The sequence below is a fragment of the Poecile atricapillus genome, chromosome 5 (assembly GCF_030490865.1).
Source record: "Poecile atricapillus isolate bPoeAtr1 chromosome 5, bPoeAtr1.hap1, whole genome shotgun sequence".
In the NCBI taxonomy this organism is placed as follows: Eukaryota; Metazoa; Chordata; class Aves; order Passeriformes; family Paridae; genus Poecile; species Poecile atricapillus.
In genome coordinates this window covers 11,034,731-11,049,695 of record NC_081253.1, presented here as the reverse complement: position 1 = coordinate 11,049,695, position 14,965 = coordinate 11,034,731, and the positions used below count along the sequence as shown (strand labels likewise).

The following is a 14,965-nucleotide window of genomic DNA, read 5'->3' as shown; positions in this document are numbered from 1 at the left end:
AGTCCAGGCAGAAGCTGCTCTCCTGAACTGGCCCACCCTGTCCTCCTGGATGACACAGTACATACCAGGAATTTCATTGTACAGGCAATCCTGGTACTGAGTGCTGTTTCCGACGCACTGGGAAGAGTCCGGGCTGTGCACCTCGCAGTAGCGGCTGCGGTACTGGATGCCCTCTTCATTGCACAGGCTCCACTCTGACCACTCTGACCAGCCACCTGAAATCCAGGGTCAGGAAAACACACACAGGGCATTACCAAGAAGGAAAAGGCTGCTTTGTAGATAACAGACTTCTCCTATGCTGAAGGATCCTAGATCCTGGCCTAGGCCTCTCTCACACATCTATTCCATGGGTCCCTTAGTAGATTTCATTTTCTCAGTTCAAGCATTATATCCTGCTTGTCAGGTTGTAGTTCTCTTAATATGGAGTAAACCAACCCTTGGTGGACACTGCACAGAACAAAATTGTCTTAAAAGCTCCTATATCAGCTCTCTGGTTAACCTGGTTGCACCAGGACCTCCAAGCTTTTGATCTGGCCTCCCAGGGATACCTCAAGCAGCCAGCACAAATCAGAGCATGCACAGAGTTTTGCTGAGGTTCCTAAGGGCAGGAGTCAGCCTGCACTGGATCAGAAATAAACAAAGGCAGTTCAAAACCAGCACAGATCTAAACCCTATCCTCTGAGTTGTAGCACATGCTGATCTGTTTTCTGTAAACAAAAAGAAGGACTGTCCCTTCAGCAACTGTACACTTTGCTGCCTCATGATTCCTTTTGTTTGTCAGGTCAACTTCCACATTGAAGAATCGAGCTCCTGTTTTTTCAGTTACTTGAAAGGGATCAACCATTAGCAAAATTTTGCTTGACCAGCACCAGAATGCCAGAGCAAGAGCCAGTGAACAGGCAAAGAGAAAGAACTCTGCACTGCAGTTAACACTGGGATGTCTCTTTATCCCTTGGCTCAACAGACATTGAATAAATGACCAAAAAACTTTTAACTGGTGGTGTTTCTGATTTGTCTTTTAAACATTTTGCAGCTGCGCCTTGCTCCCAGCAGCATGGAAGCCAGCTGGAGCGGGGATGAGAAGCGGCTACCTTGGCAGGGGTGTGTGTTGCAGAGGGCCTCCTCGGTGTGCAGCCCGATGCAGATGTCCTCCCCGCTGGACGGAGCCGGGTTGGTGCAGGTCCGCGTGCGCTGATAGTGCCCACCCCCACAGGTGGCTGAGCAGTGAGACCAGGGAGTCCAGCAAGACCACGAGCCTTTCACTGGAGGACATTGAAAAGCAAGCACAGACAGGTGGAGGCCATTGGTTACTCCTCTCACTGTGACAAAGCTGGAGAGCCCCAGTGTCTCACCTTGCACATCCACCCTGCTCACACTAGCAAGCAGTTTCCTGCACCCCAGGACATTTGGGCCTGACAACAAGAACTTCACATCAAGAGAGGGTACAAATCTACTACACTCTATGGATGCAGAATGAAATCTATGCAGAAGAAGACTGCATCAAAAAGTGCCAAAACCAGAAACTATTCTTTGTTGCAATCATTAATATTCACTGAAATATTCTACTCCATTCTATTCCTTTACTTTTTATAAAACAGCATTGCTGCTATTATTATTGCTATTATTATTATTATTACTAGTACTACTACAACAATTACTATGTTGTTTCCTGAAACTTCATAGCAACAGCAGATTTACTTGGGAAAAAAGTGCTGTAGCACCGAAGCGGAGCTTACATGGCACCTTTCTGTGGAAGGCCCAAGTCCTCTACTTCCAGTGTTCAGGAAACAGAAACTCAGAGACTTTATTTATTGACCCTGCTCATTTCAGGGACATTGGGCTAGGTGACCTTTAAAGGTCCCTTCCAACCAAAACCACTCTATGATCTAAAGCATAACCCTGTAAGAGGTTAATAATAAAACTAGGGAGGGACTTAAGATCCCTGAATCCCCCCCCCACCCCTTAAACTGCCTGGTTTGCAGGTCCACATGCCATTAATTCAAAAGATAATAACCTGATGACTTAGAGCAAAATAAACCCAGGATTTGTGTATACACATTGAGTGAGGCAGGGAAGGAGGGAGACACAGAGAAATAGTAATCATGCACTCAGAACAGATTGTAAAACATCAGAGTGTCTGAGGGAAGAAAACAGCACAGAAAAAGGGCACAGACATTAGTGAAAAGCCACTGAGAGCTTCCAAAATAGTACTAATAGCTGCCTTTATAGTGCTAGAGTTATTTCCTTTTTATAGGCCATAGAGTGCAATATTTGACACTCCTGCTATGCTCTTGCTGCACATTCTGATCATATCTGCATTTGAATTTTATCTTTGTACTGAGTTTTGGAATCATAATAGTACTACTATAATAGAGCATTTTCAAGTATAGCCCACACACTGTATTGCCAGAGGTAGATAATTGCTGGAACTGCAAAGAGGCAAGGAAATTTGTGTAAGATCACTTAAATTTACTTTAGCCAGTTATTACAGAGCAAGGAGAAAGATAAATGAGAGAGAATACAGTAGTCAATGGTCTATTACTACTATTCTGGACCAGGGGTGCAACATAAACATGAGGACAAACTTGAAAACCAGGAAACCAGGCGAGAATACTCCCTGCTGGCTGTGCAGGAAATGGTAACTGATGTCAAGAGTAGATGCCCATCGCAAGAACAATACGTAAGCAGGAGAGGGGGAAGAAACAAGTGTTCACAAGAAGAACCACCACATCAAGCATCTCTATACAGTATTAAGCCACATTTATTAAGCCTGCCTCCTCATCACGGAGCAGATGCACCGTGATGCCCTCCACTGGATGGAGCATCAAACCTTCCTGAAGCAAAGGATTGCTAGAAGCCACCATATTACTTCCTCTAGAGGATGTGGCTGTGTTACCCCCTGAGCCGAGGTGAAACCTAAGTCAGCACTACAGATAACATATGTGGGTCATTACAATAGCTATAAAAAACATAATAAAAAATCCCCCAAATTAAAAAAAAAAAACCAAAAAACAAAGGCTGCTTAGAAATACTGATTTTGTGGTTGTTGCTGTTGTTGTTGCTCTACCATTAAGATTTGGGAAAACACCTCTGAATTAAAACACTTCTGAATTTTATGCAGGAAGATGATCATGGTTACCTGGGCAGGGGTGAGGATTGCAGTCTTGGTACTCCGTCGCTGACCCCACACAGGGCAAGCCACCATTTTTAGGTTCAGGGTTTGTGCATGTTCTCTTCCTGATCCTAAAGCCCAGCTCACAGTCCCTGGAGCAGGAAGACCAGGCCCCCCAAAAGGACCAGCCCCCATTGATAATCCGTGCAGAGGTCTTACCAGTCTTGAGGAGGTCATCAACAAGAGCTTCAAGGAAAACAAACAAGACACCATAAGATCACAAGCTAATAATTTGTTGGGCTTTTAAAAAGGGGTTCAGCTCATGAATAAAATCAGGATCTATGTGCCCTGTAGAATAGTTCCTGTTGAAAGCCCTTGGCAAGAGTTTTTTATCCCCAGAGCTATAGCTAAGCTAGACAGAAAAATAAATTTGTACCCATACAAACTGAGTCTGCTGGTAACCTTGATAAATGACCTCCCTGGGCAGCAAATTGTGGCAGTCCAGGCTGTGCCCTCAAGATGCTGCCTTGCATCACAGCAGTTCTGCATGGAACAACCTGAGAGACAGTGCACAAGGAGAGCTCCAGGGAAAAAGAAAAGACACACTGTCCTTAGAACAGCTCTTCTTTACACCCTCATTACTCGCCTGTTGTCTTTGGAGCAGCCTAGCAGGAGCAAGAACAAATCTATCCACTGCCATAAGCTAAGAACTCATGACTCTATATATGTGTCACAGGGCTCTCCCCATCCCTGCCACTCTGCAGTGACACCAGTCGTACATGTTGACACTACTGAAGACACAGTCAAGGGCCTCTTGTTCCAAGAGCATCCCCCTTGCACCACCACACCTAGGCCTGCCCCATGGTCCCTCAGAGCTGGCAGGACGTACAGTCAGTGTCACACACTGCGGAGCCATCGTTGGGGCAGAACCGACTCTCAGTTTTCTTCCTCCCAAACTGCAGCTCGTGGGGGTCTGGCAGCTGGGCCCGGCACGTGTAGCGGAAGCGCTGCTCCTGGCGGGCACCGCTCTGGGTGATGTTCACAGGCATCCACGGGGTCCAAGGTGTGTTCCTGCGCACCTCTGGGCAGCTCTCCGGGTTGCAGGTCTTATATTCCTGGCAAGAAGGAAAACCACTCCATCCTTACTTATTAATCAGCAGCAGCCTAACTGGCAGAGGCTTATTTGTACTTCAGAAAATAAGGGTGTCCTCTCTGGATCTCAAACAATCCCCATCCACCTTATCTGATCTCACAGGAACAAGTCATTGCTGGGCACGGCAAAAAATGTGAGTGTGGAGGCAGTGGTGGTGCATAGGTGGACCTCAAGGGCAAACTGTGCTTGATATTTTTATGTCTCCCTTAGGTTTGTGTTTCTTTGCTGACTCAAAGTCCTGTGGGGCTTCAACATCTTGGTTCATTATGGGCAGGAAAATAATTCAGGCAATAGATAGTAATAACAGCAAACAAGTTTTCTGCTCTGACCCTAAGATGCTGTTTTCAGGTCAGCCTAGAGGAGCCTTGAGAGGACAAAATATCAGTAAGGTTTATTCCTTGAAAGTTTATAATTTTATTTTTAATATGGGTTTAGAGTAGATCTTTTTACAACTATTTTTGTTTGTTTGGCTTTTCAAACTCTCTAATGAAGGTTATGAACCATTTGTCATCCTTGGTCTAGAGCAGCCATTGAACACAGATAACATTCTGGCTGGCTGGGAATGGGGGGATTTGAGGGTTTTGCAATTCTCATCACTAATGGGAGGAATTCCAATGACAAAACATTTGTGTTCATGATTTAAAATAACTAAATAAACAACTCCTTTCTGGCAGAGGGGAAGAAATGTAATGCTTCAGGACTTCATGATTCTAGTGTAAATGCCAAACAGCTTGTGAAGAAATGGGAGGTTCCAGACCAAGTCTGCTCACACTGAAATGAAACCCCACAAAACCAATTAAGACAGTTGCATGAAACAGCTGCCGGAACAGAAAAGAGAAAGTAAAGAGAGCAAATGGGGTGTTGGACCTGTTGTTTACTCAGGTATGACAGTGCAATACATTTCTCTGTACACCAGTCTGCTACCCTAAATCTACCCTAAATCTGTCCCCTCTGTTTCCAAGTTCATTTCAGCATCCTCTGCAGCAAAAACGGAGGACAGCACTTTCTTCTTGCTTGAGAAATAAAACCACAATGGAGACAGAAGCTGAATTCCCCATTCCTTGATGCTACTGTCAATAGGTACCCCTCATGCAGTATCAGTAAATAATACATACCACAGCACAGCCTGGACATGTGTTTCCATTTTCACAGGACCTCTGTCTTGAATGAATCCCTCCACCACAATTCACGCTACATTTATTCCAAGGTCCCCACGAAGACCAAAAAATCGGTAATGGACACGGACTGTTTTCATTACAGAATCTGAAAAAAGAGAGTGCATTGCTCAAAAAACTCCATGTCAGCACATCCGAGGGACGAAACGGTGTGAGACGCAAGACTGCACAGTGCATTTGGCTGCAACTGATGCATGCACAGAGAGCCAGCAGAGGCTGACACAATGTCAGATTAGCAATATTCCTGCCCATGGAGAGAAATGTAGCCTTTATACCAAATGGGAGTGGTTAATCAGGCTGAGCTCGGTGAGGGCAAGATGGTTAGAGTAAATGGTCGAGATAAGTTTTCTTAAGTGCTCTTCTCAAAACTTTTCCACAAACACCGAGTCCACAAAAGAGCCCACAAACTGAAGCCGAAATGTCACAAAGAGAGAGTGGATAGTAAATATTCTGAATGGGCTGAATGGTGAGAGTGATCTGTCACAAGTGGCAGATGCTAAACACCTGACAATCTTCTCTTCACAAAATCTGGCTTTTACTGCTGCCTTGACCCTAACAAGCTAGAGTTTGCAACTGGATCCTATGTGCATCTAAAAGCAGGCCCTAAGTGAATGCTATTTCATGTTTTGTGTCAAAAGTAACTGTAATTTTGTTCAGGTTTTTAAACAATATTGTTCTCAAATTTAATCAGACAGAAATGCAACTGACTCAGAGGTAATCTTTAAATCCAAAAAGGACCATTGTGAATGGACACAAATCAAACCAAACATTAAAATATCTTGAAACATGGAAGTTAAATGAATTGCTCTTTTTATTCTGAGAAATGCAGAGACATACGTCTTAGTGACCACTCAAGGGACAAGCAACAGCCTATTGCCAAGCAGAGGTGGCCTTTAATGAAATGTCAGGCCTGGAAAGAAGTTGGGATGCCTTGAAGCATGTATTTCATAAGGAGCCAAGCTTGAAGGAGTGTTATAGTGCAGTTGGCTCTGTAGGCTCAGAAGGTACTGGGTTTTAGCAATTTTGTGTGAATTTTTCATAGTTTAGAGAGGAAAAAAAGATGTTTTTCTCATACCATGCCCTGCAAAAACTCAAGCTTGAATCTGTGAGTTAAGGTGTGTTTTGCCTTGAACTGCTTTTGGAGCATCAGCACAAGGAATGGAGACTTTGGAATGGTGCAACTGGCAGTGAAAGCTGCACATACTCAGCTGCCCCTGCAGGGACAGACCAGAATGGAGAGCCTGTGTCTATAAACTCTACAGTGCCAACAGCAGGGGCAGTTTCTCCCTTCAGGGAGGAGGTCAGCCCTCTGTGTGGGACGGGAGTACTTGCAAAGGTCTGAAGGGTCTTGCTTGGGAATGAGGGCAGCTCTGAAGTGTCTGATGATGTTCACAGGCTCACTGAAAGAGAGTATCCATGCACATAAACAGCCGCATCCCTCCCAGGCTCTGGGGCTGCTTCCACTCTGCATTGAGCCCACCAGCCTCAATCTGCCTTCCCAGCCACCACTTCCAGCTGCCAACACTACAGCCACAGAAATGAACACACACCACCATGGACAACCCTTACCTTTCCTCCCTGCTCTGTCCAACACAGACTCTGCCCCCGTACCGTGGAGCGGGATTGCTGCAGGATCGCTGCCGGACCTGGAAGCCGATCCCACAGGAGGTGCTGCATGGGGCCCAGGAAGACCACGGCGTCCAAGCGCCATTTCTAGCAAAAAGGGTGAGAGAGAACAGAGTATGGGAGAAGTGTTGAACTCATGGGAGAATTGATTTTCCATTTCAACCAGACTTTGTATCAGGGGGTTTTTTAAAAGGCAGTTTCAAAAGTGCTTAGCAGTGGCCTAACTTTCCTCCCTTTGAAGTCTCTTAAGAATTGCAAGGAAGACAACTAAGCCAATGCTGAATGATTCTGAAAATGTCTCCTAGGATTTTACTGGGCAATAGTGTAGTTAGTGTAATTTTCATTGATTATTTCCTCATCATCCTCCCCACTTATAATAACCCTGCTCTTCTGACACAATGGCTGATCCCAAAGTTCTGTGTCCTGAACTCTTCTGTACAAAGAGCTCAGGTTTTGAGGATCATGAACGCCAGTTGTGGTGAAGGATGTAAAAAACCTACCCTCTGCTAATTCAGTAGGTACTGATGCTTTAAATCTTTTACAGCAACATCATTGCCAGCTCCCATATTTTTATCACAAACCTCATAATATTTTGTGTTTTCCTAAAGCCTTCAGCATTGAATCCTATTAAGTGGAAATCTCAAATTTCATTACAAATAACAATAATTGCTTCTAGCTTTCATGGCTGCCTGCAGACGTCACTGTAGTGTGACCTTAAATCTGTAGAAACCTGAGGCAATTAAGAGCTCCGAGGCAGGATCGAGTTTCATGGTTTAATGAGTGATCACATCTCTGCTGAACAGTGGTAACACAGCCTGAAGCCAGTGTGATGTAAAACCTCCTAGTTCACACCTCAGCGCTGGAGACATTGGCAAAGCTCCTGTGAGAGGCTGAGCACGTGCAGGTGCCTCAAACATGTGCTTACACAGAAGCCAACATTTTCATCTTTAAAATCTTGCATCTATTAAAGCTCACCTTCCTCTGATTTGGCAGCACTGGACCTTGAAGCAGGAGAGGAGGAACCATATCTCATCTATTCTGTGCTGCAGGTTTCATTTCATATGGAGCCAGTGGTAATGCTCTGTCTTATAAAACTGCCTAATCTTGACACTTCAGTGCCTTAAGCCAAAAAATATCTTTTCTGGGGTGTGTTTTTTTATAAAGAAAAACCTTTCTAAAAAGTCTAGTCAAAAAACCAACTCAGGTGCTCTCTGACTCTTGAAAGCTAAGCTGGAAAACAGATGTTAATTTTCAAAGCATTTACTGAACTAATAACACTGCTGGCAAGAAATATTTTCTGGCATAGCACCAATCAGGGCAGAGGATGAAAGTTAAAACCCACATTGCCCTTCACAGTTTTTGTATTTTTTATCAACTCTTGCCTGTTCTTGGCAGCTTTATTTCAGAATCCTGATAGATCTTACCTCCCTTCTCTTGTTGTTCTCTCATCCCTCTCCCTCTCTCCCTTCCCCTCTCCCACCCCAAAGTCAAAGAACAAGAAATCCACTCATAAAAATCCTACTATTCCATATTATTCTGCTATGTTTTAAAACACCTACCACCTCTCCACTCTTTAACCCCAAAGAATGATTATATGTAAAATAATGAAAAGAAAAAAAATCAAATGGAAGGTTGCTCTTACAGCTGCAAAAAGGGCAAGTAATTTCTACTGAAGAAATCCTGAAAACCCCAACAATTCTCAACATCTATTTGTTTCAGGATTTTTAACAGAAATAAATACACCTTCCACTTTCAGAGCTCCAGCTTTTTAATAGAACTCATCTTTAAACATCCTACTCCCTCTTTGCAGAAAGAAATCTCAATGCCATATGAAGTCAATTAAAGGAAATTTGAGGGCTGAAGCGGATGTAGGATGACCAGATGTCCCTATTTTTCAAACCATGCTGTTTTCGTATGCCTTAAGATTGAATAATCTGTTTTTCATCCCCTTCTTAGAAACTGTTCCTGCCTCTTCTGCCATCAGAGCAGTGCTGAGAAATCCATCCCACTGGCATGTTTTCTATTTGCCACTGACAGAAAAAGCCTGCCTGGGGAAGGCTTTGCTCAGCCCATGGTGGCAGCACAGGGGCAGGAATGTCTGCACACCTTTTGGGCAACACAGCCAATAACTGGAAGGAGAGATGCCAATTAAAACACGAGTATTGCTGAACTTTTGGTGCCAAGGTCAGCACTGATCTCCAGGGATGAGTCAAGAGGCAGCTGTCTTTAATGGAATGAATGTTTATGGAGAAGATAAAGTAGATAAAAACTGTATTGACCCAATATTTACCAAAATCTTGGCCGCCCCCACCCTGATTAAATAGCACTTACACTACTGCATCATCTTTCCTTGAGTCATGACATGAGGTAGTCTGAGGGTGGTGGGGTGCCACAGACAGAAACATGGCTAGGTTTGGGCACCCCACAGGAGGACATTCAGCTTCCATACGGCCAAAGCTGAGCTTCAGGCTCCCATGGGCAGGCAGCACTTCAGCACGAGCTGAGCTGCCTGTGCTGTTCCAGCGCCGTCCCGGCAGCCGCCTCCTGCACCCGCTGGCTGCCAGAGGATGACGTGCTGCTCTCACCTGCCCAGCAGCCAGCCTGTGCTGCAGACAGGTCACAGACTCGCAGAACAAGGCAAACAAGCCTTGCCTGGAGCGAGGCTCAGCCCTGTCCTTACAAGTGTTGTTCTGAAGTAGCTCTGCTTGGTTTTGGCAATGTGGCCTTGGAACTCAAACTCTGAAAAATTATGAGCTTATTGCTTTTTCTAGTCTGCTGTTCATCTGGCTGACAACTACCTCTGCCTTACCTTCTCCTTTTGGGTCACTACTCATTGTACAGCTGAGGGAAACCAAGGCACAGTGTAGTGTACAGGAATTTGGGGTGCTCATCTTCCAAGAGCCTTGGCTGAGGGCCCTTCACTCACAGCCCTTGGGTTTCTTCATTTTACACTGACTGGACCTCACACACCTCACTTTGGCTGGGATACAGTGACGTGCTCACAAGGAAGGATCTAAGCTGTGGACAGACACAAATCTTGTTCCCTTAAGAAGCACAAAGATGCTGGGGTACCTTGAACAGTTTGCAACCTCAATCCTGGCCCCTTCACAGCCGCGACCTCCACAGCGAGGACGAGGACTATCACATGAACGTGACCTACACATACAGGAGCCTGTGCTGTCCCCATCTGAATGCTCACACAGTTGCCATGGGGACCAAGGCCCCAGTCTTCCATTTGTTGTCAGGTTTTTCACCTAATTTTAAGAGGAAAAGAAAAGTCATTAATAGTTAGTTTACATTTCTGGAGACAGGCCCACAATAGAAATGCCAAACAAAGCTGCCAGGGGGATTAGGATGCATCTTAGATGGGAGCTGCCTGTGCTTGTGAGCAGGATTCAAAACACAGGGTTGTTTTCAGACAATGCCACATCAATATTTACCCTCCAAATTCCACGCCTCATACCCAACATGTGCACACAGGCACTGAGCCGACCCAGCCAGCACCACACCAGGAGCAAGCATCCACCTGCCACACCACACAACCACCACACTCCCTGTTCCACACTGCACAGCTTCAGCCTTTCAAGCATAGCCAGTACTGACTGACCCCACTCCATCATATTCCAGCCTCTGCAGGGCTTCCTGCAGAGTGCTTTCCAAGTTAATGTCCATATAACCATGGTGACCAGCTGACACTGGGGCCTCACTGAATTTGGCCCTGTCCGAACCTGCAGTAAGAACTGGCTCCCTTTCTAAACTGAGCTGTAGCCTAAATGGCCGTGTGGATGAAGAACAAAAAGCGAAGATGATAGTCACTAGCATTAATGTTGAGGATCATATAACCACCTGAAGTGCAAGAATTCATCTTAAGATGATTTATAGACCAGACCACACTGCTATCTGTTCCCTCTGCCCTTTGCTTCATACCTGCACAGCCCTGAACAGGCTGGGACTTGACAGCTTCCTGCACACTGTAATGAAGGAAAAATACAGTACTCCTGGCAGACCAAGAGCATGAGAAACAGAACCATTTCAGAGCTGGTGACAACTCTCCAGTAAACAGGGTGTCAGAGCTTGCTGTCCTGTGTCCTGTTTTAACCAGTGCTTCTAGGGGAGCCTAAAGCTGAGGGCTAGGGGACAAGGTTGCTTGGGCCCTTGTTCCCAAGGCTTTCTGGAGAGGATTTGTGCTACCTGCTTCTCCTGGAATCACTGCTTGCCACTGCTGCTTTCTTTTGCCCACTCCACCAGTACTGCAAAATCCTGCAGCACAAGACCGTGTCTTGAAAACTTCCCTGAACACCCTTGTCCTGGCATCCCCTCTGCTACTGACTTGAGAAACATGACACAGAAGGGGATTGGTGCTGGTCCTGCCTGTGTGCAGCTACTCCCTTGGAACAACACGGCACTATGATGCACTTCTGCCCTGGTGGCTGCCTCCGGGCTCCCCACCCCATGCCCCAAAGTGCCAGGCCTTGCAAGCAGATGGCACAGATGGTGGCTGCCTGCAAGTGGCTCAAGCCTGTGGGGTGACCTGTATGGTGCTGGGGTGCTCAGCAGCTTTGGTAAAGCCCCTGGCAAAGACAACACTGGATTTGGCCTCAGTGCTGCACGCAACGAAGGGTGAAGGAAGGAAGAGGCTGGGCCCCTGGCAAGCAGCCCTGGCCCCAAATCTGAGCCAGCTACCCTGACAAACCCCACTGTGCCATGCTTCACTAAGCTCTGCTGCCAGCAGGATCAGCCTCCTGGGCTGCCCCAGAAGGGGAATGATTGTTCCTGCTTTACAGACAAGTAAACTGAGGCACAGAGGGGCTGTGAGCCTGCTCAGGAGTCATGCAGGGATCCAATCACAGCCATGGAAAGAGTGCTTTCCAGCACTCATCCTCTGAAACATGCTGTTCTGTGCTTATTCTCCAAGATTGGCACTGTGCTAAACACTCAGAATGTACCTCTGGTGGCTTGTCATCTTCCCCTCTCACCCATCTACAGCAGCATCAAAAATATGCAGCAGTGGCATGGAAGCAATTTAGATCTGATATTGCACTCATCAGGCTGCAGCTGGGGGCTTCAGGCATCTGCTGTAAGCCTTTGTTTGCAATAGATTATCATGTAGTTGTAAAAATTTGCTCTGGGCTGCAGGTTACAAGGCAAGATGCCCACAGAGGAGATCACTGAGCTTTGTTGTCGTTGAATTTGCTCTTTTAAACATTGTTTAAAAATCAATAGAGTTGGGTTTCTGGAAGTTGGAGGGAGAGAGTCAAAATAAGTACTTTGAGATATTTAATACTAGATTTTTATCTCCTTTTTTTTTTCCTGCATTACAAAAGTCATACTTCAAGCATTGGATCATTTCTATTAATTTTTGAGCCAGAAAGCCTTGCTGATTCCAGCAGGGAGTTCTTTTCAGAAATCAATGGTATGATATGGCCTGTGGCATCAATTAAAAAAAAAAAGCTAACAAATAATTATTGGCTCTCAAGTGATACTGGGAAACAACCCAAAAATTAAACAAATAAGCAACCATAATCAAAATGCTGAGATTTATAAACATGTCACACTGTGAGTGTGGGAAGTTTTTATACTTAAGAAATTACATATGGATTATTATTCCATCTTTAAATTCACAAAAATATCTTCAAAAGAGCAAACTTGGGAAGTGGGATAAAAACCCATATGCACTGATCTTTTTCAGGAATACCTTTACAAGGCAAATCCTTTGAAGCCTACACAGTGCCCATCAGACAAAGAGGACATCTTTAAAAACACATCTGATCAAATGCCCTTCTCTCACCTGACAATATTTCCAATTCTGGAATTCTTGTCTTTTATAAACTGCCATACTCACACCAAAGGCCTCATCTTTTTATTTCTTCCTTGTAGAATCTAAAAGCTCAAGTGCAGGATCTAAAAACTGAGACTGACTACTCCTAATCCCTGCTACCAGGATATTTTCCATGTTTATTCTGATATTACCACTACGACTAGAAGCATTCCTTATTCTTTCAATTAATCTATTCTTTATCTTGGGATTCAGATATCAACTGCTTATCATTTTGCCAAGTTTTAATTATTTAATCTGGAAATTTCCATGTTAGCTGTTTGATGAAAGCTGAAAATTCTTGCAAAGTTTCAGTCAAACTGCTTAAACCATTTATAAAATCAAATCTAGAGGAAAAAGCTGTCTATAAGTAGCAATATTTTCCTTGAAACAAACTAGTGTTCAGAGCAAGGAACTGAACCTTATGTCCTTGTAACACCTTTTTGCAATTCCCATGAAAAAAACTGTCCAGGGTATAAAATCCCTGGGACACGGGAAAAAATTCAGTTTTCAGAGAGTCATTGATTTTAATCCCAGCACCCAAAGACTTTTCTGTGCACTGGAGATGCTTCAGTGTGGGGCAGAGCAGGGGACCACCCTGGGCACTGCAGCTTTGAGCAGCTAAATCCACATGAACTGACAACAGCGTACGAGACACTCAAAAACAGGGTGGGGAAACTGCCATTGATTAGCAAGAAAATAAGGTAGCATGGAACAGATGCAATATGACTAAGATAAGGGTTTGCTGGAAACACACAGTGGGAATGGGCTGAAAACCTGGAAGGAAGATCATTGTTTGGCTCAGGATAAGGAGGATGGTACACTTTACTGGGAATACTCAATTCCTGACTTGCCAACCCCCCTCAACAGTGACACCATGAGTTTGGCTAATAGTTTATTAGACTAAGCTAAAGTTCCTTTCCTGCTGGTGGCTCATGTTAGCATCAGTAAGATATCACAAAATAGGATGTGTCTGTTTTTCTAAAATCAAAGTGCACCTCTCTCTCTTCTCCCAGGCCTCACTCCCTTCTCCCAGTAAAGCACATACAGTCCTGTATCAGGACTCCCTGATGAAGCATGGGCACATACATGGAAGAGCAGTTTAGTTTGTGGAATTTGTGTGCTACCATTTCTTAATGTTAAAATGGTTGAAACTGCAACCTCAGTAATGAACCCTTAGGAGATTCTGGATGTTATATAGTAATAACACGTAGCAACCATTACCCAATATATTATGTTAAGACTGCATGATTAAGCCTCTATCTAAAGTCCCTTAATATTAAAGCTGGCGAGTGGGAATCTGTGGCACAATGTAGTGATGTACAAAGATGCTCAGACTAGCTCTGAACAAGCCTGTTTGCACAAGAGCAGCAGTCAAGTTGTGTTAGTGTTGTGGTTGACTCACACAAATGCCTGGCCCATGTAGGATATAATTCAATAATATGCCAGTTCTGGCTTTAAAAGTTGCTGAATGCCAGTCTCTCAGCTGTGCCAGGACATCTGTTTGTGGGCTAGGCTGCAGAAGAACTCACTGACATTAGCTGGGTTAGGAAAAGTTTATTTGGGAGGGGTGCTTTTAATCTACGCCATTTCACACTTGACTGTGATCTCACATACAGCTGTACCAGCACAGCTGAGCGCCTGGTACTCAGCCCAGAAAAGTAGGGTGGGAAAAACCAGGACTTCTTATGACAGTAACTCATCCAACTAAACTCACTGACAGGTCTTTTGCAGGAATGAAGTTTGGCATTGGGTCATTCCATTTCCCTTCCCTTTCAGTGCTCCTCTGCACATGTTGTTCTAGACCCTTGCTTCTGTTGACCATGACCTTTCTCCTGCAATGAATACAAGGAAATACTTGGATATTGCTGATGTAGGTGCTTAAATGGGCCATCCCACTCTACACCAGTGGGAATTTGTCCCAGTGAGTGGCAGGGGTTAAAGAAAAAGAAAGCACTTGCACGTGGATTTTAAACAGCTTGGCAGGCTGTCAGTCAAAGAGCACAAGGCTGATATATGTAACAGAATAGAAACATCTGCACAGAAAATAATCTACAATGGAATGTTAAAACAAATGTAAAACT

At 44.7% G+C, this 14,965-nt stretch overlaps 1 protein-coding gene across 1 annotated transcript in view; it reads right to left on the bottom strand.

Annotated features, from left to right (window-relative positions):
- The window catches only part of SEMA5B (semaphorin 5B), a 266,477-nt gene that overhangs the window by 25,465 nt on the left and 226,047 nt on the right, over nt 1-14,965 (bottom strand). The window contains exons 15-21 of the mRNA XM_058840177.1: nt 10,139-10,320; nt 7,010-7,153; nt 5,381-5,528; nt 4,002-4,227; nt 3,140-3,358; nt 1,092-1,262; nt 66-215 (exon numbers count right to left, since the gene is read on the bottom strand). Coding sequence (XP_058696160.1) covers nt 66-215; nt 1,092-1,262; nt 3,140-3,358; nt 4,002-4,227; nt 5,381-5,528; nt 7,010-7,153; nt 10,139-10,320 — 1,240 coding nt within the window. The remainder of the gene's footprint in view (nt 1-65; nt 216-1,091; nt 1,263-3,139; nt 3,359-4,001; nt 4,228-5,380; nt 5,529-7,009; nt 7,154-10,138; nt 10,321-14,965) is intronic.